Consider the following 22,999-nt stretch of genomic DNA (forward strand, 5'->3'; position numbering starts at 1 on the left):
TCGCAAACAGAAGCATTGACAAGATTTGCCATCGCCGGCCTCTTCCTACTGCTACCTTTCTCCCTAGCCAACGATCATCGTGCCATACCCAGCGGTTTGGTACACCCCATGCCCTATGGCCGCTAGGCATCTTCAATCTCCGCAATGTCGCCGTAGTCCGCAAATCGTTGGTCCACCGTCGGCCACCAACAGCAACAGCCCAGCCGGTTAAAAGGAACGAAGGTGAGGAAGTGATGAAAAAGAAAGCGAAAAGTCAATTCGGGCGGCCAGTCCCGCTTCACAATGCGATGGACAAATGGCAGGCACACTTTGGGCGAATCAGCTCGAAGACAAGGCTTGATCCACTCATTCGTTACCTTGCCTCGAGCGTACTGCAGCAGCGCAGGCTCAAGGAGTCCGTCATCATAGTATAGTTTACGATAAGCACTCTCATCGTCATCAATAAGCACCCCCTCTTGATAGCTCAGTTGGCAGAGCGATGGACTGTAATTGTCACACTTGTAATCCACAGGTCGCCGGTTCAAATCCGGCTCAGGAGAGTCTTGAATCTTTTGTCTTTTCGGCATGCAAGACGGTATCTTGTATTGCTGAGTTTATTTTTATGGATTTCGCAACACCGAAAGTCTGGGGTCTGGGGGCATATCCTTGGACAACTCAGATCTCTGTGCAGGGAATACATTGTCAAAGAGCCATGTTCATTATGTACACTTTGGATTCTGCCGCCATCAGTCACCTGAGAAACTAGCCTGCACACAACGAGCTGAGTCGCATGCTGCTACAGAGATGCCAACTCCAGCTTGTTGGCGCGATGCATCTCCATCCTACTCCGGTGAACTTTTCCATGTGGTATTCCGAGTCTTGGATCTTCGAACATCGAAAAATGAACTGGATGAATACTCTTCTGTATCCCACCCGAAACAGTTAGAAGAAAAAGAAGGCAAAAAAACCCCGGGTCGCTTGTCAAAGGGCAAAGGCACATCCGCGCGTTCACGCATGGCGTACACAGTTTCCGCTATGCATCAACCTACCCTGTTGCGATGAGGGGGGGAGGGCCAACGTTTTCCAGCGACCGAGCGTGGGAAGGAACATTGTTGCCACATTTCTATTCTTACTTTCGCTGAGCCCAGCCCGCCTCCTCTTCCACGGTTTTACCATTGCGCCAGATCCTTTGGTGTTGCCCGGTCGTATTTACAGTTGAGGAATAGCACACCTGGATTAGGCAAGCTAGCTTCTTTCCTACCTCACTGCCGCCGGCCTAGAGATGTTTGGTGCCGACCAAAAGGGCGATCCATGCTGGTTCTCCGAACCGACGTCATCGCAATGACCACCAGCTGGGTCAGAAGAAGAAGGGAGATGGAAGATCAATGGCATTGCGAACCCACCGGAAATGCAGGTTGTCATCCCGCCCGGTTTCCCATCCCCGAAGTCCGTCACTACCGGTCAGATCGGAAGGAGAGCGTGAATACATAGTCAGTTACTACCTGGCTAGTTTACTGGCTAATGATGCCTCGCCCCACGAAGAAGCCCAGCTAGAAGCCAGACAGAAGCCCACTATCGGAAGTGGTTTCCCACGATCGTACCACTAATCCGGTAGGCCACATGATTGTGAGGTAAAAGTATCTGGTGTGTACCTACCTAGGCTGGGTAGCTCGCGACTCACAGCCCGGCACTACCAACGCCGAGCCAATTTCCAATATTGATTCAAGCCGCCTTTACTACTTGCGTAGTAAAGTGCGCCTTAGTGGCGGGTCCCCTATCCATTGCTCTGGCTCGATTCTGGCTCTTGGGCACACGCATAACGGACAGTGCAGACAGGACGAGATCCCGTCGCCTCCCCGTCGAGTGCTGGATGACGGACGGAAACGTAACCGGGAGCGGCCGCTGCCAGGGGACGGGGACGGAAAGAGAGGCAAGGAACACGGAACTGTTGAGCTCGGCCAGTTGTCCCTGTCCCTCGGAGAATTAGGGTGATGCGAGTTTCAGGCGAGCTTTACTTTTCTTTTCTCAGGTCAAGCAATGCAGCACGGCTTTGCATCACACATGGCAGCAAAAGCGGATATAGGATGCATGCGCTTTGTCAGTCAGTTAGTTAGCCACTGTTCCACGCGTAAGAAGTATGCATGCTTATTACCTATCCTATACTATATGTGGACAGATCCGCGTATCAAACAATGTGTTCGGGGGAATATGCATACTGACACTCAGACACTGTTCAAGAACTAGGCATGATCTCCGCAGGGAAGGACATTTCCATCTCTGAACGAATCCGCATCCGATTCGCCGTTCGGCCAGTCCACTCTCGATGCTGTATCTCACCAGCCCTACGCGAGCTAAGCCAGCGGTTCAGTCGCCTAGATGTCCGATGATGACGGTGACCAGCAAAATACGGTTGTTAGGCGATTGTTGTCCTGGACAACAAACCGACATGCCATGATCCAGTCGGATGGGAAGAGAAAAAGAAAGGAAAAAGCGACTGGAACTTGCATCAAGCTGCATGTAGGCAAGCTAAATCGACAGCCCGTCCTGGCCGAGCCCGCCGCTAAGGAACGGTGGCAGAGATCTAATAAGTAACAAACTCCGGAATAGCGCTCTCTGATACGTTCGCCGCGCGCCCAGTATTTGGAAGGATTCTCTAACAAAGTGCCTTGCATTGGCGCCGTACGCCGGTCGAAGCTTTTTTCAGCCCTGGACACACTGCGTAAGAAGTGACCACGGCTGTTTGCTCTACCTTGTTAGGCGCTCATCGAATCTCACTCATCAACCTCTCCGACTACTACTGCATGACGCATGCTCTACCAAGCGTGGGCTTAGTGCCTCGGCGTGCTTTCGGCCTTGCTTTTCCCTCGACTTCTCAAATGGGAAAGATGGGAAGAAAACTTTGCCTCTCAAACCACGGGTCCTTCCCGTTCCGGGGCCCGTCGCGTTCGTCCGTCCGTCCGCCCGATCGTTATCGGTCGATGCAAATGGGGACACGAAACACACCTTAATGCAAGCTTTTTAAGGTTGACGTCTGCGGTGAGGGTTTCCGCACTGCCAGTTTAGGCCTTTCCTTTAAGCTCGAAAAAAGTAAGCCGTGATGAGATCAGAACTCTACCAACATGTACCACTACTCCCTTGCCGATTGACCCTCCGTCAGACAGAGTCTTACTTACATACTGACACATGATCACCGAGGATAGAAGAGAGAAAGAGAGGACCGGATAAATGTGCATCGATCTAAAAGCATGAGATGGTATAATTCATATTATTATATTAGGTGGGTGTGAGATTATGTATTGTATCATGTATATGTTGAAGAAGAAACCCCTTTCTTCTCTACTGAGGGGCGTAGACAAACGCGAGTTGGTCCACCTCGTCGCCGTCCTGGCCCATGAAGCCGACAATCTGCCACCCGGCGGGGGCTGTCGAAGTGCGGCAGTCCGACGTAGAATTTCCGGCCTCGGCGGTGCGCCCCGTGCTGGTGGTAGCCTTGATGTAAAAGTTGCGCGTGTGCCCGTCCTTCTGGCCCTGGCAGAGGACCGCCTCGGTCCAGAACTCGTTGGGCTCGAGGTTGAGGGTCGTGGCGGTGCCGCCGGTGCCGCCGTGCGTGAAGATCGTGCCGTCGGCCAGCTGCACGCTGACGCCGTCGAGGCGGTTGGCGCCGCGGACGGTGATGGCGGCGGCCTTGGGCTTGGACAGGGTCGTCAGTTTGGGAACGTCGCTGAACCAGTTGCCCCAGGGACCGCCCCAGAAGTCGGACTGGCGCAGGGTGGTGCCTGGGTTGTAGGTGAAGTTGGCCGTGATGGGGTTGTGGTCCGAGAGGATGTTGCCGTCGGGCTGGAGGAACTTGGTGCTCTCGTAGCCCCAGTGGGTGGCCTTGAGGTCGACGGTGGCGCCCGCACGGTAGAGGATCTTGTCGACCGTCTCGCAGTAGTCGGTCTTGGACGGATTGTCGCACAGGCTCTCGGCCGTGGGCTCGACGCCGTCACGAATCAGCTCGACCCACGCGTCCGTCAGGCCGTTCTGGGTGCGGAACACCCGGATGGCGTCGGCCGTGCGCGAGTACCGGCTGTTGGTGTCGCCGAAGACGACGACGGCGTTGCCGACGCTGTTGGCGTCGATGTAGTCGGCGACCTGCTTCAGGTTGGCCGCGCGGGCCGTCAGGTCGTCGGGCTCGGTACCAGCATCCGCGTGGAGGTTGTAGAAGTCTACGTAGATGCCTTCATCGACCTGGACTCGCACTGGCAAGCAAAAGAAAGTTTGTTAGTCCCGGTAAAGTTTGTTCCGTTATTAGGGAGGGCGTGCCAGCCACTCACTGAAGGTGAAACCCTTGGGCGTCAGGCAATCAGCACCAGAGGCGTTGGAGCAAACGTTCCACTTGACGCGGTTGTAGTTGAAGAAGTACTTGGTCTGATCGCGGGCGCGTTAGTGCTGATCTGCGTAATGCAACAAGCTCGCTTAAAGCATCGTGGGGTGTAACGGGGGCCACTTACGCTCAGGGAGTTGAGTCCACTCCCGAAAGGGACACCGCCGGAAGTGGCGGTCCGGTGTGGGTGGTTGTCAGTCTCGTATATGCTCGCGTGGTAGTTGAAGTCCTAATTGGTGTGATTAGACTCGTGGTCTTGCTTATGCGGCTGGGCATGACGAACAATGTGGCACGCCAGTCAATGGTAGGATGGAGAAAGGGGCCTTCTTACTTCTTGGACGTGGATCATGTCATAGTTGTACTCCGAGAATTTGGATCCCATGGTCTTGGAGTTGACGGCCTTGTCGCCTGGAACATCGTTGCCTTGGAGGATCTCGGGCAGTCCTGCCACGTTCATGGTCAGGACATTGAAGTCGCCGCTGGCCGCCAGCGCACTGCCGAAAATGGCAGCAGAGGCCGCGAGGTTGCTGATGGTGTACTTCATGGCGATCTCGGTTGAGGGTTGGATCTGGTTCAGACGGGCTTGGCTGCTGCGGATCTCAACGGCGCTGCTGGTGCTGATGCGGGTGACCTATAGGAACAAGCAGCCAGGGCAAGGCGAGGATGGCATCCCCTTTTTTGTAGTCGACCTCCTCGTCTATCTGGCTAGCTGCCTACCCACCCATTACGCTGCACCTTCCTTTTGATGAGCTGTTGGCCGGCGACCCGCAGAGGATGAAGGGCAGTGAATTACATTGCGAGGTGCAAGGCTTCAAGACCACCGTCGGCTGGGTTTCCCCCAATGTTCGCAGGCCCACTGCGCTGCGATTGGCAGACAGGCCGGCTGTCGGGGCAATTTCCATCGATATATCGATAATCGGCCGATGTAACCTGCTCCATCAGGTCAGTTCGTTCGTTTGGCGGTGGAAAACCCGCGGAGGTCAGCAAAAACGAGGCAGCGGAGAAGCAGCGTGGCCAACGAGATGGTCGCAATTGGCCCGAATGGGGCTGCAGGCTCCCTTGGTCCCTTGGGGTTCGTTCGTCATGGATGGCATGGCATCTGGCGCTGCACCGCATCTGATAGCTGACCGACCATGGGCAGGCAGCCTTAAAATTGCGGTTAAAGCGCGTGCTGCCAAGATCCCTGGGGCTGCCCAATCATCCACCACACGTGAAGCAGCATGGCAGCCTCTATGCGCCGCGACGCATTCAGGCTTCGGTCAAGGACAGCAACAGAGTGCCGACAGAGTGTCACTCGCGACGGACGATGGGTGCGTTATAGGAAGCTCGTTCCACCGACCAATAGCCAGATGGGGTCGCCGGGCGCGCCTATCGTCCATGCATAGACCGCGCCCCTCTTGGGCTCACACCCAAACTGACTCGCCGTCGAGATGAGCTGAGATGTGGGCGCATGCAATCAACCGACGGTCGTGGGATATCTCGGTTCGAACCGAGCCCGGCGCAGAGATGCAGCGATGCAGCGATGCAGCGATGCAGAGATGCAGAGACGCAGCGATGCCGAAAGATGATGCGGTGCGTTTGTAATCCAGCATGAGTAAAATCCAGGGTCGCCAATCCCAATAAGGTTTCCACCACTCCTGGGACCAAAGATTGGGTCCTTTTTATATCAACCACAAGATAGATGGCTTGGATGCAGACTCCAGGCCCGACCGCTGAATCCCTTTCCAACAATCCATCCCATCCCATCGTTACCATTACCAGGTTAGATAAAGTTGCACTTCGGTTTTGGCAGGACGGTTTGGGTTCACACCAAGTATCCGGCCGCATGGTAACTATTTTGGGCCATCGCAGATCTGAACATCTGCCTTTTACCTCCAGCAGTCCAGCCTGCCAGGACTACCAACAACCGACAGCCCGCCATCTCGTGTCTCGTGAAACCGCGGCTTGGGCTTGGCATCAGCAACATTGCCACGAAGCTATCCAGAAGGTCCATAACCGACTGGCCTAGCGATTGAGATGGTCGCAATCCTCCAACGGACGACTGGTAGGCAAGCCACCCAGTGTACCGACATACTCACATGCTTGGAAATAACTTAACTTGGCAACAGCCGTTGTTAACGATGGCTAGAGTCTAGTCTTCCTAAAGCCATCAGCCCCGGGCTGCTGGGCTTCCTTCATACCCCGAATGGCTTGTTCCTTTTCATCACGACCCTCGTTTCACAACTTCAACCTCATCACCTTAATGCTGGAGGATACGCTGCCGTTCTGGGTTACTCGCCATCAAACAATAATCTATAGCTCTTGCTGACCAGGACTGAGAGAAGGTACCGGTACCTAACACATACAAAGAAACGGCGGTGCAGGCACAGCCCTGGGAGGGCATCGTCGCCGAACCCCTCGCAGGCAATTGTGATATGCGACGGTAGCAGTGCGTCATCACGCCAATGTCTCTCACCTTGCGGGGCCCATCCTTTCCGGCCTGCATGCCCGTCCTCCAGTCGGAACTGCAAGCGATCGGAAGCTGTGGCTAAAGCACTCAACCTGGGGGTTTTCAGGTTCGTGGTTGTGGTTGTGATCAATGCAGCGCGGGGAGGGCTCCAAGGCTACGAAGAAGGCAGGGGAGCATCATCAGACGTTCGGCGTTTCACGCCTTTTTAAGAACGTCCGTTCGCCACGTGCAGTGCTTTTTCGCTCTTCGACCCCCCGCGCGCATTATCATCAGGACGTCAGCTGTTCTCTTGGACGGCGAACTCGCATCACCTATCAGGCTGGAAGCCAGGGTTCTCAGGCGTGCTAGTCCTTGTGGGCACTCTCGAACTAACCCTCGTCGCTATGACCGGCCAACCTGCATAGAGATGCCGCCTGCAAGCTGGCAGAGATCACACCAGAGTACATGATATCTTCAACGTGGGTCTTCGACGTATCCTAACCAACAGCTCGGTTGGCCGGCAGAGCAGCCAAGTGGTCTTTTGCGTCCCATGTCTTGGATCCAGGCCCTGGAACCCTTCGTCCCTTTGCATATCTGCAAGCCGGAGATCAAGACTTAGCGAAACTTTCTCGAAGCGGAGCATCCATTTCGGGCTCCACGGTAGTTTGGGCAGCCGTTGCATGAATGTGATGGGAACGGCTACGCTTCATTCCAGGCTCCTTTTCACACTTCGTTCTCGATTCCGCAAAGATGGTGAGACCGGAATTCATCTGATGGTGGTGACCCTTTGTTCTGTCGAGTGATCAGATTGGCTTTCCGGGTCGTGTCATCCTTCTTTGTCGGTGATACTGGTCCACCTATCTCGGGAGATGGATACCCCGGTCGGACGGCGCAAGTACGGGGGTTCGCAGGCTCCGGATCCGGTGGCGGGCTGCCTGACCTGCGCAGTGCATATGCATTCACTCCCATATAATGCGCCATGCTATACCTACAGTCAAGGCGTCTTATATGGAAAGAGTTAAGTTTCGAAACATGTTTGGCCATCCGGGTGGCACGCCGCTGCGGAGGGACAGCCGAGGGTTGTTTCAAAACGCCTAACCTCGAACGATATCGGGCATGGCATAAGGGTGCTCTCAAGTGCCGGTATGGTACATACGATCCCCACTGGGCGAAAGAGTGGTCTCTGTCAATTTTGGGCCCCGACTCGAAGGCGTCAGGGCACGGGCGTACTTACATGCCGTGCACCTTCTTATCTGCAGGGGGTCCTGGCTGACTGAGACACGGCGGGATGCGAATCATCCGCGAAAGGTATGCCCGGATCGATGATGGTCATTGGGAATAGCCCACAGCATCTCTTCAGGTCTCCATGAGCTTTGACGTATGTGACAGGAGCACGGAGATGCTATTGTGATCAAGCTGCTGGGGCAGAAGCACGGGCTCCCTGAGCCCTCCTATCGTGGTGGTCACGCGTACTGTGAGATCTGTGATCGATTGGCTCACCAAGGAGTAGACTGTCCGTAGAAAAGCGATGATGCATGTTTCAATAATGAGGGAAGCTGGCACTGTTGCTTATGATGCAAGGCTGTATGTCGTGAGTAAAGGAGAAACAGCGCAATTGTAACAAGAGGCAGGACGATATGTATAAAGAATTCAATCAAAATACAGTGGCTTAAGAAAGACAGGCACATAGCCTCCCAGAATAACTGAATACGATCACATCCTCAGGATGCTATCTGATCGTTACACCTGGTACTTGTCAGCCAATCTCTGAGAATATTTCGCTTCTCGTATCATCGGCTTGGTGACTCTGTATCGGGTAATAACAGCCAGTGCTGTCAAAGTTGGACCTCTCTTTCGCGAATACCCGGATCTCGCTGAGCCTCGCGGTAGTGTCCCAGGGTTGCAGTGGCAACCACAGCCAACTTTATCGTACCCCGACCTTGTTTTAGTCAGAGCTTTGATCTGCCATCGCCACCTCCAGACCCCAGGGCGAGGTCTCTGCTCTGGGGCGCGGATGCTTGTTCTTAGCGCGTGTGTTCATTGTGGCAGTCGTGCGGGTTGACCCCTCAAGACCCATGAGCTCGTAGCAATCCCGAGTGTAACGGATGTAAATTGCCAGACACCGTCGCCATGGGAAAAGCGTCGCTGTGAGTATGTCAAGCGATGAGGCGTAGAGATCGAGAAGCCGCGGGGCTCGGGGCGGATGGGAGGTTGCGGCCGGCACAGTCGCGTAAGTATTTGGTTTGCTACTTCTTGCTGTCGTAGGCGGACACGCAGGCGGGCGACGCCATGGCAGCTGCACAGGAGAGAGCAGGGCTTAAGCATAGAAGAAAATTCACGAGGTCGTATATCGCCCAAAAGAAGGGCGGGGCTTGCTCCTTGAGGAGGGGACGTCATTTGGAGCATGCGCAAAGGGGGGGAGTGGAGGGCGTAAGCTTGTCGTGACCATGTGTAGTAGACATTTGCCCCGAGGACTGAGAGTAGGTACAGGATAATCGTAAAACCAAGTTCAACAATCCGAATACACGTCTTTGGTGTTATGAATATATGGACTTTGTTGCAGGTGATACATTCAGCAGCACTTACACTGTCAGGGGCTACCGAAGCGCTTTCTGGATGGTCCGACGATGAGGATTTGATCCTTCAAAGTATCGTGAGAGTCACTTACATGAAAGAAATCAGGTATCAAGTACATTATCACCGATGAGGTATTAATTACGATTGCCAAATTCTTGATCTTGTTATGCTACTACCACTTACCGGTCTACTATGCTGACTCCTCCTTCCACGGTGAGACCACCTCCGATAAACCATCACATTCTCCCACCCATCAAATACTCCTAGCCAGACGAACGAACAAACACCAATACCAAAAGCCCACCAATCTAAACAGTCTAGCAGACATCATACGTAGGCACCCCCCGACCCCGCGCGCAGGAAGCCCGTCTCGTACTGCGGCGCGTCGTCGCCGACGATGGTGCCCGCCTGCCCGGCCTCGACGCAGAGGCCCTGGACCGACTCGAACTGGCTGGCGATGAAGTCGGTGTGGGTGGCGAGCTGGCCGCACAGGGAGCAGAAGTAGCCCGTGCAGGTGCTGAAGGTGAAGGCGAGGCAGGTGCCCTCGTTCAGGATGAAGTCCTGGTTCGACGCCTGCACCTGGTTGATGACGGTGTTGCAGTCCGACGGCTGCGGCGGCGGGTTCTGGGGCGGGGGATCAATGCATGAGCGTTCAGGGCCGACTTCGAGGGAGGAAAGGTATTGTGCTTCTGTCTGTATGTGTGGACTGTAGGAGATGTTAACTTACAGAGGCCTGACATTCGTAGAAGTCTTGCTTAGACAGCTGGCGCTTCGCGGCGTCGGATGCTACCTGGGACACATGCGATGAGGTGCGACTGGCCAGGCCCTCAGGAAGGCTGGCGAGTCCGCTCATATCACGCTTGATGGCGGGTTCGACCATAGACATGATGTATTTCAGAGGCGCAGGAGAGGGAATGCGTGCTTTCTTAAGCGATGCCTCCTGGGAGGCTGGGGAGACGGCGGCCACAAGGCCAATCGCCAGAGTCAGGGGTCCAAAGAATTTCATGGTGCAAGATGAAGAGTATCTCTGTCTGTATGGGCTGTTGTTTCTATGCTTTTATTACTGATATCGTCGAGGAAGAAGCTGAGCAACGAGCCTCTTTATAGTCGTGGCTCTCGAGCGACTTCGAACGCCGACCAGAGAATGCCGCCCAGAGACTTTCAAAGGAAGACCAGTATGCCATAAGGACCTTCCCCTTGAGGAAGGTCCCCTCAGTCTTGGATGTTGCGATGATTATCCTTTATTGGATGATGAGAACACGTCCTCTCTCCCAGGGCGGACTATACATCTGCCGCCTCTACACCTCCAAAATCGTGCCGTGTCTGGGTGCCTGAACACGGAATGGGCAGCCAATAGGCGTGGCATCCTGGGAGGATTCAACGCCTAGGAGTGCAGCTGCTGGCCCTATATTCCCCGCATGCCACCCATCGGCCCTGACGGAAGACGAGCTTCAACTCGTGAAGGACTTGGCTTCGCACCCTGCATGCACATCATGAACGGTCATCACGCAGCCAACTGAACTGGGTGCTAACCCAACTGCTGCTCCAAACCCGGAGTTGATGGCTGCTTACCGTGCCGACGCGCGACGCAGGGTTGACGAGACACAAGGATGGCTCGAAGCTGACAGTGGCTCATGGAGGGCACCCAAACGCGGCCAAGCAAGTCCTGTCACCCATTCGATCGCTAGCAAGCCCTCCAGTTGGAATATAGTTCGTAGACTGCGCATTTTCTTCGTAGCTTCCCAGAAGTGATTTCGTTGAAGGGTCCGGCAGCGCATTCTCTATATACGCCATCATCGTAACATACATCAGATGCGAAGTCGACTTTAAGGTTTGGCTGGTCCCTGTAGGCTATACCGAGCCGTCCGCACGAACGCCTGCGGGCATCTAAACGAGAAGCTTGAACCCCAAGATTAATTACCGAATTGATTGGGATCCTACTCTGCCCTGCTCCAAGGGCTCCAGGGACTCGGGCGGGGATCCAGAACACAGGCCTTCGACTTTACCCGCCATTTATCCAATCGGCCCCAGCATCAGCTGAGTAGATGGGACAGGCGTCATCAGTCACCATCAGTCGCACACGAGGGGATGCAGATATCGAGTGTTCGTTCCAGAAGGGTGTCGTGCTTTAGGGCCGGCGGAAAGCCCCGTCGTGGTATGATTGATGAAGGCGACGCTGGTCTAAGAATAGGTCAGTCCCAAAGGTACCTACCTACCTACCTAATCAACTGCCAGTCAGCCTACGTCGACGTGGCCGAGGTATGAAGGAAGCAAACTCGGCCCCAGTCGGATCTTCACATCGGCAGTTGTTGCCTTGTCTGAGGTCTGAACCTGAAGACGCAGAGATGCCTTCTGCTGCTACATCGGAACTCGCGGTGTTCAGGTGTTGGTTGAGCTGTCGCTGCCTCGTTCGTCCCGAAACCTTGCTCAGGAACGTCCCCCACTTGGCAAGCCTGGTCGCAGCCGCTTCTCCATGGGTGACCACTGGGGTATTGGGCCCGAGCTATCCAACAACGCAGAATGTCGTCAAAAGCAATACTGACTGGGCTGCTGAGGGCGTTGCTTGATTGCGCTTGCATAGACACGTTATTACTCGCAAACAGAGACTATCCGACTCGGCGAGGAAGGAAACGGATCTCGGCCAGCAGCCAATCACTGAAGGGAAATGCACCCAGTCATAAGCCAGGGCGCGGGCTTTATCGATAAAAAGTGCAGTATGGGCAATTTACCTACCCCCATTGCCCCCCCACCACGCCTGATTGGGCGGCGGGCGAGTGGGCGAGTCACCCCGCCAAAACTTCCCAATTGCTGCGCACCAACATAAGCGAGCGAATGAGTCAACCTTGGAGAGTCCTTTCCTTTAATACGGCTTGTTCAGTAGGGATAGGGAATCGCACAAACAGAGAAAGCCACCAGGTACTTTGGCCAGCCCACTGCGCAATCAATCGGAGCCATGGACGCAACAGCTAGATACGCCCTCATCAAGGAGAACCTCGCCGAGGTCCTCGATGCTCCCATCATCGAGAACATCCTGGCCGAGGGGCGCAACCCGAAAATCTACTGGGGTAAGTCGAGGAAGCACACGACCACGCCTAGGAAGCTGGGAGACAGGAACAAAGGCAAAAGAAAGAAAGGAGGCAAGGAAATAAGAACAAGAGAGTACCGTTGCTAACCACTCGCTTTGCCCCCCCTCCTCCAACAGGCACCGCCACCACCGGCCGCCCGCACTGCGGCTACTTCGTGCCCGCCGTCAAGATCGCCCAGTACCTGGCCGCCGGCTGCGAGGTGACGATCCTGCTGGCCGACATCCACGGCTTCCTCGACAACCTCAAGGCCCCGATCGAGCTGGTGGCGCACCGCGTCACCTTCTACCGCTACTGCATCACCGAGATGCTGCGGGCCGTCGGCGTCTCGACCGAGAAGCTCAAGTTCGTCCTCGGCTCCTCCTACCAGACCAGCCACGAGTACACCATGGACCTCTTCAAGCTGTGCGCCGTCACCTCGGAGCACGACGCCAAGAAGGCCGGCGCCGAGATCGTCAAGCAGACCGCCAACGCGCCCCTCAGCGGCCTGCTCTACCCCATCCTCCAGGTCCTCGACGAGCAGTACCTCGACGTCGACGCCCAGTTCGGCGGCCTCGACCAGCGCAAGCTCTTCACCGCCTCCAAGGAGTGGCTCCCCAAGCTCGGCTACAAGCAGGTGAGCGGAACATAGAAAGAAGACAAGCGGGCAATGCTGACAGGTCTCAATCAATAGCGCGCGCATCTGATGAACCCCATGGTTCCTGGTCTGCAAGGCGGCAAGATGAGCTCCAGTGACGAGAGTGAGTACCCGACATACTTCCACTGCATACTTCTTCGCCAGAGAAGCCCGACGGTAAGCTAATACCCGCAATCAGACAGCAAGATCGACCTGCTCGATTCCCTGGAAGTCGTCACCAAGAAGATTCGCAAGGCCGAGGCCGTCCCGAAGCAGCCCGAGGGCAACGGCATCCTCGCCTTCGCCGAGTTCGTGCTCCTCCCCGTCGCAGCCCTCAAGGGCAAGCGTGAGTTCGTGGTGTCGCGGGAGCGCGACGGCCTGGAGCCGCTCGTCTACTCCGACGTCAAGCAGATGCACGAGGACTACAAGCAGGACATCCTCACGCCTCAGCTCCTCAAGGCCGCCACCACAAAAGCCCTGACCGAGCTCCTGGCCCCGATCCAGAAGGCCTACCAAGAGTCGACCGAGTGGCAAGAAATCACCCTCAAGGCCTACCCCCGCCCCCGGCGCCCGAGAAGAAGGTCAAGAAGGTCAAGGACAGGGGCACCGGTTTCCCCGGCCCCAAGAAGCAGAAGGGCGACGCGAACCCGAAAGCCGATATCGTGGTGCCCCAGGTCGACACAACAGAACAAGAAAAGATTGTAAACGAGACATCGGCGTGAGATGAATCTTCCTAGACGAAGAATTACATAGTCGCACAAATCACAAGAACTCATAGATGCACAAAACTGACAGTCCCTCACAGGCTTGTGACATGAAAACTTGCTGACACTGCAGATCTAGCGACCGGAGACGGAGACATGTTAGGGTTTCACAGGCGCCACAGGCAAAGTATCATGGATGCTTTAAACTCATTTCTTGATTCTTAAAGTTCACCCCCATCTCCACGCTCAATGTAATCGCTAGTCCATAACTAATCAAGGCGACGCAAAAGTTCGCATCCTCCTTCCCCCACAGGCCTCCCCATCGCATCTCTCGAGAGAAACCCGAAGCAGGGTCCTCTCCAGCTCGCTTGGTCTGCAACAGCAGCTCTGCAAGCCGGCAAGATTCCACTGAGCCTGTGCCAGAGGATCCATTGCCGACTACGCGAACGGGGGAGCGGAAAGACAGGAAGAAGCCGCTACGTAAGGCGCTTTGCGCAATCTGCTGCCGCGCTTGTTGCACACCCACCTTGTGCAGTATCCATATCGTCGGATGGAAATTATAATCATACAAAAGTCCGTACCTGTTCGCATAATCGAAGCGACTGGGTCCCGACTGATCTCATCAGAACCACCCCCATACATTATTGCGTGGTCATGTAAAGCATCGCTTCAATGACGAGACCCCGAGGTCAAACCAACCAGCAGACAGGAAGAATAGCAGAAGCTTCGAAGTGATTTTGCGTCAGCTTTACTCCTCTTCCGAATCGCTCTCCTCTTCTTCGTCGCTCGAGTCGCCAGGGCGGTTCTCCTCATCGCCTGGCATGGGCTCTTGGCTTCCACTGCCTTGGCGTTGGAACTGTGCTTTGAGCTCCCGCAGTTTCTCAATGTTGCGTTCTTGCTCATGCTTGTTCATAGGTTTGTTCTTCTTCGGCTTGGGGAGGGCGCTGTTCTTAGCCTTCGTCTCCTCCGCTTGCTTGGCTTCCTGTTTAAACTCAGGCTTCGAAGACACTGTCTGGTAAATACCAGGATACGACTTAGTTATCAGGTCGAACAATCTGCTCAGAGCCTCTTGCGACAGAGACTCAATATCCAACTCCAATTGGCCATCATCGTCCTCCTACACGTTCATCGTTAGTCCCTCGATCAAAGGTTGTCAAGTGAGTAAGAAGTCCATTAACTTACCTTCTGGTGGGTGTCTTTCTTGATGATATCCACCGCTTTGTTCAGAAGTGGCCCGTCCAGCTCATTAATGCCCTCAGCAATCACGGCCTTCTCAAGGTTGCCCATATAGCGCTTCTTCGAGGCAGTCTTCTTACTTGTCCCAGAGGCCTTCTTAAGGACTGGGACGCTACCGCTCGACTTCTTCACGCCATTACCTGCTGCGGTGGCGCCACCACCTGAGCTAGACTTTGGCTTGGGCTTACTGATGCTCTTCTTCTTGGACTTCGTTTTCTTGGACTCGCCGCTGAACTTGGTCTTCTCTTCAACCAATTTCCGTTGCAGCATAGAAACGACGTTCTGTTGGATCTCGATCATGGTCAAGTCAGGTTTCTTGGCTCCGAGGAGGCCGTTGAGTTTGACTTGTTCCTCGCTCAGCCGAGATTGAAGGTTGCGAATGGAGTCGTTTTCTTGTTCCTCGGCCTCGGCCTCGCTCTCCTCGTCTGAGTCATGCGCACTAAGTTCTGGAGTCCCAGCAGAGCCAGCGCGAGACCGAATAGGTGCGTTCTTCGCCATCCACGCGTCCTTCTTGGCCACCTCGTCCTTGAAGACAGCTTCAAGGGCCTGCCCTGACATTGTGACAAGTGAGTCTTGGCCGTTGAACTGCTCCGAGTTCGCCACCATTTGGCGCAAGTCCTTCTCAATCTCCTTGCCAGTTCGATATTCGCCGCGCTCTAGTTTCTGGGACATTGTCCCCAGATCCATCGGCTTCTTGATTATGCTGAAATAGGTAGGAATGTTGAAAGCAACAGGGTCTACGGGTTCCAAGAAGAACTGGTTGTGATTCCAATGTTTGGCCTTCTTCACTTCCATGAGACACTCACCATAGAACTTCAATTCGGGGTCCAGTCTCTTCTTCAGACCAGGTTTCGACGAGTAGTCTGGATCGCGGTTTTTGGGAGGGTTGATAGGGCGCTTTGGCCTGTCTCCGTCACCCCTCGTGGAATCCCGCCGGATTTGGGGCATGCCGTTGGGGGGAGAGCAAATGCTGGCCCTGAAGACGATGCGGATGTCGGAGGAGCAGGAGAGGGGCGGGACACTACGTTGGTTGTCGATTCGGTCTTGGCCTTTGGGCTTGTTGCGGGCGGCGCACGTGGTTGAGACTGCGACTGGCGGCGTACCTGGGTGGCAGCTCGGGGTTCGGTGTGGCGCGTAGGCTGGTGCTTGCCCTTGTCGATCCTGAGAGGCTCCTCGTTCTTGGAGATCTCCACTAAACGGCCCAGCAAGTCATTGCGCACCTGAAGAGCAGCGAGCGTAACAATATTGCCAGGACCGTTGAATTTGAGCGCATTGTCGTGGAGGAGCTGCAGGTCTGCTTTGAATTCACCGAAGGTTTCGTACTTCGTTTCTCGCAGCTTGACCTCGAACATGGACAGATCAACAGGGTTTTCGATTTGTTGCTTGTACGAGTCCCAAACCTGAGGCCATAACTTCTCTACGGAAGAACGGAAGTTACTGCCACTCTTGGTCTTCTTGACTCTGCCAATCTGCGCGCGAATCTCTTTATTCTGGTAGAAAGTAATCGGCTTATCGTTAGGCACGCTATCTGCCAAGTCGTCCGACGGGTTCGTTGGCGCGGGGGATAGACCGGTAGCAACTCCGATACTGTCCTCCGCCGCGGCTTCAGACTGAAATTCGGTTTTAGCGCGTTTTGCAGAGCGCTCTTCATCGGCATCATCTTCACGCTCCCGCGCAACCTTGCCAGGCGTAGCAGATCTCTCCTTCAAGGTGGCACCGCTCTCTGGCTTGTCTTCGACTGGAGCAGCTTCCTCCATCTTGACATCTTCGGTTGTAGACGGTTCCGGTGGCTGGCTCACTTCTTGTGGAGAAGAGACAATGGCCGGCTCGCTAAGCGCTGTTGCTTGGGTGCTTTCACCATGTTCGCCACTCGATGACAAATCCGGTTGCCCACTAGACTCATCCACCTCCATTGAGTCGTCGGCAGAGGTTTCCGCGGTAGGCTTCTCGTCTGCCTTCTCCGCCGCCGGTAGTTGGGGTTCGGGTGAAACTTTGGGAACTTCGGGAGCCTCGGTTTCCTTAGCTTCAGATTTGGCAGGAGCAGCGTCTTCCAGAGCACCATTCGCATCTACCACATCCTTATCCACGGACTCTGCAGTGGGTTTATCGTCTGTTGGCTTTGGCGATTCCTCGGCGCCGATGCTTGCGTTTGCAGTAAATGCTTCTTGGTTCTTTGCCACCGTGGTTTCCTCAACGGGCGGCTGCGGTGATCCTGCTTTCCCATTGACAGTGCTGGGCTCTTCCGATTTAGAGGTCTCATCTGAAGATGCGTGGCTGCATAGCAAGTGTATTAGCATCAAATACAAGTAGTTCGAGGGCAAAGATCGCCTACCCATTAACAGTTGGCTCGACAGCTTTCTCGACAGTCTTTCTCTCACCCTCGGGCTCAGGCTGTGCGACCTTTCGGTTGATAATGTTTTGGGGCTCTTCTGTCGCCATGATTGCCATTCAGTCGATTGTCGAATGCCGCGATTGGTAGTTTGCCTGGAGGCTTGAGACGATGCGACGTCAAATGTCCATGCAATCCGGGGCTACAAACACCATTTCAGTCAGCAAACTTCCGACGGGTAGTATGATTGCCAGAAAAGATGAAAGCAAAGCATTAGTTGTGCCAACACTTGTTGCATCGCCGATGCCACTTGCGCGGGCTACGCCGAGAAAGGTGATTTCCCTCGAGTATGCGCTCGTTACCAGCCACTACTTGCTGTTGGTTTATGAGTCGTACCAAAGACCAAGGCCACCTCGCGGGATTCTAGTGGAGTAATACTGATGAGGCTGTCGTTGATTGTATATGGTCGGCGAGGATGATGGGCGCGCCTGGCGGCCGAGCAAGTGCGATCAGGCCAAAGGCAATTCCTGGGTTCAATGGCGACAAACTCAATTCTAGGAGCGGTGACCTGGAATATGCTGCCTGAGTGCATGCGCAAAAGCGTGTGTTCCTATTGGCGCGTTGTTGCTGGCTGTTTGGTCGGTAGCTATTTTCCAGCCTTGCGCAATGCGACAGCTTGGAGTGGCGTAAAGAGGTGGCGGGCCAATGGGGGAGGCTGGGAAAGGTTTCGGGTCGCAAAAAGGCGTATCAGTGCAGATGGCGCATCCGCAGCTATTTATCGCAAAAGCCCACTTCCAATTTTTCCCTCAAGTCGCGTAGCTCTTGACGAGAGAAGAGAACACGCGCAGGAGAAAAAGACTGGGGCGCGACCGAACTGAAAAGGGCTGGCGGATGGACCGTGCGCACGATCGACGACAAGGTAGGGTGGGTTGATTTGTTTGCACCAGCGAATGAACTTGCTGTCTCGAAGATTGCGGTCGGGGCGTTCGGCGTGGGTCTGGCGACGGGATAGAGCGCCGACAGTCATTTAGGTCGGCCGAGCTTGGAAGCATTGAAACGGGGCGGCTGGTTTGAATGCTTCGCGATTGCGCTCCCGGAAATAGTGGGCAGACCAAGATGTCGAATCAAGGCCCGTCGCGAACGGGAGATCCCAGGAAGAAGACCGAGGGAGGATGCACACAACAAGGACGCGAGGCAAGCTTTGGAAGGAAACAATGTACGGAGAAGAAAAATAAGAAGAAAAATGTTCACTCACTATATGCAAGGCAAGCAACACGAGCTGAAGACGGTTGCACAACAAAGTATGCGACTGGATGATGATGTTTATTTCTGTTGTGTTGCGACAACAGCGTGCATAAAGTGGTGATGGCAACGAAAAGCGGAAACAGTTATACAGAATGTATAAGTTTTGAAACCCGGGGTTATGCTGCGCAAGATCCTAGGAACACAATAATAGTGCGTTGGTCGTTGCGGCGTTGGAGAGGATGTTGTGGTTGGCTGGTTGGTGGAGCTTGGCAGCGTTGCGATTGTTTGATGCGTTGAACTGAATCAGACCAAACAAGAGGTGATGACTTATCGTGGTGGTTTGGAGGGGTGTCACGATGTGCAAGATCGCGTGTATGCGGGTAAGGATGAGAGTTGAGAGTGCAAAGCGTGTAAATGGTGGATGAGAAGGTCCAATTTGCCAATTCGGGAGAAGAATTGATTGAATTAATAGCCTCGGATGCAAATGATTCGTCGGTCTAAGATAAACCAAGGTTTGGGTTGGACCAGGTCAAGGTGAAGACAGCTTCCAAAGGGGGGCGAGGTTAGTGATGGGCGCAAGGCAATCGTCAAATCAATGAACCATCAATTTGAATGGCGCGACACAACACAATGGAAAGAGGGAAAGAGAGGGAGGGAATAAAAAAGTGGTACTTGAAATAAAGTACCTTTTTGAGCACCCAGCCCAGGCAGCCCGACGATTTGATTGATTGAATGGACTGGATTGATTAATTGGACGGGTGGTTGGCGTCGGTGATGTCGGAGCTTCACACGGCGGAGGGGGAGGCAGTGTGAGCGAGGTAGGGGGGTGTGTGGTGAGGAAGGAGGACTTGTGACTAGGAGGGAGACAAGTCGAGACACGAGAGAAAGTTCGGAGGGGGGAGAAAAAAAATAAAGTCAGGAATCAAGGACTCTTCTTTCCGATGGCCGTCGCGAAAAATTTGGGCTCTTGGGGCCACTTCTTATTTGTAGAACGCGCCAGACAGGGAATCACGACAAGGAAGCGGCGGGCCCTGGGCCAATGGTTGTAGCAAAAAGAGCTTGGGCCAATCAGATAAAGCTATGGTTTACGTGTGGGTCACATGATGAGACAAGAAGAACGAGAGAGCTGGTGCTGGTGCTGATGCTGGCGTTGGCGTTTCTGGGCCACGGACCTGACAACAACGCGAAAATAAAATGGCTTTCTCGACCTCCTGCTGCTGGCTTCCATGCTGCAGCTCCGATCTCAGGAGAGCAGGCAGGCTGCTCGGATAAAACACAGACTAATAGCACCAACTTGGCGATAACTGATTGAATGAGAGAACGAGTACCTGCCTACATACCCAAGCGACGAAGAAAACAGAAAGCAGGTAGAGACAGACAGACAGGACAGAGGGATGGAACATGCGACAAGTGGACAAGCGTCGAGCTCCTATGGGTATGGGGCTTTCCACAACCCAATCTCGACTTGCCGTCCGTCGCATCAAGGCTCTAGCCTGCCAAACCTACCTTGGAAAGTTTGCAGCCAATTGCACACTTTGCCTGGGGACAGCGTGGCTTCATCGTCGTCACGCACACGGCAGAGGAGGATTGTTCGTGCCTCCAAGGGCCAAAGTGTAGTCGTCAAGTGTCGCCGCTGCTGCTGCCCCCAGACAAGATGGATGCGGTATGGCTGGTGTTTGCAACTACAGGCATATTTCCATTGAATAGAGTGCCTTCGCATGGAAACGATGTAGGGTACCGGCTTTCGCTTGCACACCAGCAACTGAAAGCAGATGTTATTGAATATGCGATGCGACTGTTCAGCCAGAGAAATAAAAGTCATGTTCATGAAATTGAGATCAAGGAAGTGCACATTCGAGTCATGGGGAAGGTTGCCAATAATGCAGAGGGAAAAAGAGTGTGATGCAGCAAAGGTGGTGGTTTAGGTACACTCCGCCGAATCTGGGAGTGAGAGCAAGAGAGCGCACGGTGCTAGCTTTGCAAAAGATCCAAGCTCCAACAGCTGTCAGCTCCCGGCTTTGACAGACAGTCCAGGTCCAGGCGTTGCGGAGGGGCAATCACCCAGACTGAAGCTAGGTAGCAGAGCAGGGTAGGTACCCAAGGTAGGATGGGAGTACCCAAGTACCGACCTGACCTCACGCTAGCAGCTGGAAAAACTACAGCACCGTCCGCTTACTCATCAGCCTCTCTTATCGGCAGTGGAGCGCGCAATGTCTATCTCCTTATCGAAAAAAAAGTTCCTGGCTCTGTCCAGAAAATTTAAGTGCACGTTATTGGTACAGGCGCATCTTGGGACTTGGGAACGTCCGTCAGCCAGTGTCCAATTTGGCAGTTCAACGTCTTTGCACGTATCTACTACCTTCAATCAGTCTGGTAAATGGAATAGGCTTTTGAGGCATCACTACTGTCTCCAATTGAAATCATCGCGGCATCTCGATTCTATCTCGTGCGATCTACGGACGACGACCATCACCACCTCTGGATAGACCCTGCTCCCCACCTCAACGGCCATGTCGACGAAGCAAAAGGCCCCGGGGAGGATCTCCCAGCCTGTAATTAGGCAGAGTGCAAAGAAGCAACTGAGGACGCATATCAACGAAGCCGATACAGCTGTCACCGGCGTTGACACCGATAAGCACGAATCAAGTGCCAAGGGTGAAGGTGTCATAGAGATCTCGAGCGATGAAGGCAGCAGCGAGTACGACTTCTCCGATGAAGAGGAGGGCAAGCCTGCGAGCGAGGCTCTTACAAAGCGTATCGGATCACAGAAGCTCAACAGCACCTCCAAGAATGCGCCTACGATACCCACTGAAAACGGCGACGTAGACACCGATATGCAGTCACCCAAGCCAGCAACCGAGGGCGATTCGGACCAGGAAGCTGCCGAGCCCACGTTTGGTGAGCGGCTTCACGCAGAGGAAACCATCGATGTCCCATCAGCCTTTCTGGCTCTACAGCCTTCCGCCACAGCCGCCCCAGGCAGAATTCTGGCACCTCCTAGCCTGGCATCTCTTGGTACCGCCCTCTCCCAAGCTCTCCGCACCGATGATGCGGACCTCCTCGAATCATGTCTTCGTACAACCGACGCGAACACAATCCGAAGCACAGTTCAGCGCCTGGATTCGTCTTTAGCAGGAATTCTGCTCACGAAACTGGCGTCACGGATGCACAGGCGTCCGGGCCGCGCCGGCACCTTGTTGATATGGGTGCAGTGGACTCTCGTAACACACGGAGGAGCCCTCGCGACCCAGCCCAATCTCACCAAGAAGTTGGGCGAGCTGCACAGAGTCATGGAGGAGCGCACCCGTGGCCTCAGCTCGCTCCTGTCGCTCAAAGGCAAGCTGGACCTCCTGGTGCAGCAGATGAAGCTGCGACAGATGATGCGATACTCGAATGAGGATGAGGAAGACGAGAAAGAGCAGGGCGTCGTTTATGTCGAAGGCGAAGAAAACGACGATGATATGGACGGTGGTATCATGGACGTCGACGATGAGGAGGAGATGGCCATGGCTAATGGCGTCGGCGAAAATGACTCGGAGGATGACGAGGATTCTAGCGATGACGAGGGTGCAGATGCGCTGGAAGCAGTAGAAGACGACATGGACGAGAACGAGGTGGACTACAGCGATAATGATTCGGTGGACGACGAAGACAGTGAGGTCGATGCTGCACCGCCAGCAAAGAAAGGCCGTAGATGAGAGATGGTAGCAGGCAGCAACTGGAGGGGTTGAGTATAGCTGTATGTTGGAATATAAAGCCCACTAGGACGGGACAAGCGATACCCGTAGATATTGTCGGCCGATAAAGCTCGAATACCACTATGTCAAGTGTGTTGTTATGAAAGGTTGCTTAGGTACTGCCGGAAGGAAACATAGAGGCCCGGAATAGTGGTTGATGTAAAACAAAGGCGCACATGATTCTATCAATAGATCCGGGTACGTACCTGGCAGCAACATTTCCGGAGTACCTCAAAGGGATGTGATAGTCTACTGTCTACCCTGCATGTATCTATCCAGTTGATTAAAGGCGATGGATCTTGCCTATTTTGTAGCCAATAATCAAAGACAATTGCGCTGTGCGATTCGATTCTAATATTCGGCCAATCAACCAGTAGTTGCCTGCACAAGTCCAAGTAATCCAAGTAATGCAGGTCGGGTCGGGCCAGGAACCAGGCCAGGATATGCCCCCCACGCCAAATAAAGTCACACGCGAGCCAGCGCGTCATTGGTCTCTCCAAAAGTCGAAAGCTCCCGAATCTTAATTGAATCGATCTCGAGCTCTCCGCGGACTTGGGCTTTTTTTTTTTTTTTTTTGACTCCCATGTTTGCTGAGAGCATTGGGCCTCCTCATGATCCCGAACCTGGTATCTGTTTCTGATCGCCCGAGGAGCGACTTGCACACACTATCTCTACCGATCATTTCGCTACGTCCATAAG

General features: G+C 54.3%; 5 protein-coding genes across 5 annotated transcripts; 2 read left to right on the forward strand and 3 right to left on the reverse strand.

Annotated features, from left to right (window-relative positions):
• Window positions 1-3,315: 3,315 nt before the first annotated feature.
• Window positions 3,316-4,889, reverse strand: PG986_009298 (uncharacterized protein; the record flags this gene model as incomplete). Its single annotated transcript, XM_066845520.1, has 4 exons — window positions 3,316-4,220; window positions 4,296-4,389; window positions 4,473-4,574; window positions 4,677-4,889. 4 exons carry the CDS (start codon window positions 4,887-4,889, stop codon window positions 3,316-3,318), a joined length of 1,314 nt encoding a protein of 437 aa, XP_066697918.1.
• Window positions 4,890-9,677: 4,788 nt separating this feature from the next.
• Window positions 9,678-10,356, reverse strand: PG986_009299 (uncharacterized protein; the record flags this gene model as incomplete). The annotated part of the gene is made up of 2 exons (XM_066845521.1): window positions 9,678-9,974; window positions 10,078-10,356. The coding sequence occupies 2 exons, from the start codon at window positions 10,354-10,356 to the stop codon at window positions 9,678-9,680; spliced, it is 576 nt and encodes a 191-aa protein (XP_066697919.1).
• Window positions 10,357-12,303: 1,947 nt separating this feature from the next.
• PG986_009300 (Tyrosine--tRNA ligase- cytoplasmic) lies at window positions 12,304-13,754 on the forward strand (the record flags this gene model as incomplete). The annotated part of the gene is made up of 4 exons (XM_066845522.1): window positions 12,304-12,415; window positions 12,553-13,049; window positions 13,107-13,173; window positions 13,249-13,754. The coding sequence occupies 4 exons, from the start codon at window positions 12,304-12,306 to the stop codon at window positions 13,752-13,754; spliced, it is 1,182 nt and encodes a 393-aa protein (XP_066697920.1).
• A 747-nt stretch (window positions 13,755-14,501) lies between these two features.
• PG986_009301 (uncharacterized protein) lies at window positions 14,502-17,428 on the reverse strand (the record flags this gene model as incomplete). The annotated part of the gene is made up of 4 exons (XM_066845523.1): window positions 14,502-14,870; window positions 14,936-16,045; window positions 16,093-17,263; window positions 17,322-17,428. The coding sequence occupies 4 exons, from the start codon at window positions 17,426-17,428 to the stop codon at window positions 14,502-14,504; spliced, it is 2,757 nt and encodes a 918-aa protein (XP_066697921.1).
• A 3,645-nt stretch (window positions 17,429-21,073) lies between these two features.
• On the forward strand, window positions 21,074-22,261 carry PG986_009302 (U3 small nucleolar RNA-associated protein 6; the record flags this gene model as incomplete). Its single annotated transcript, XM_066845524.1, has 1 exon — window positions 21,074-22,261. One exon carries the CDS (start codon window positions 21,074-21,076, stop codon window positions 22,259-22,261), a length of 1,188 nt encoding a protein of 395 aa, XP_066697922.1.
• Between the last annotated feature and the right edge of the window lie 738 nt (window positions 22,262-22,999).

Source organism: Apiospora aurea, assembly GCF_038362705.1.
Source record: "Apiospora aurea strain CBS 24483 chromosome Unknown utg000006l_segment0_segment0, whole genome shotgun sequence".
NCBI lineage: Eukaryota > Fungi > Ascomycota > Sordariomycetes > Amphisphaeriales > Apiosporaceae > Apiospora > Apiospora aurea.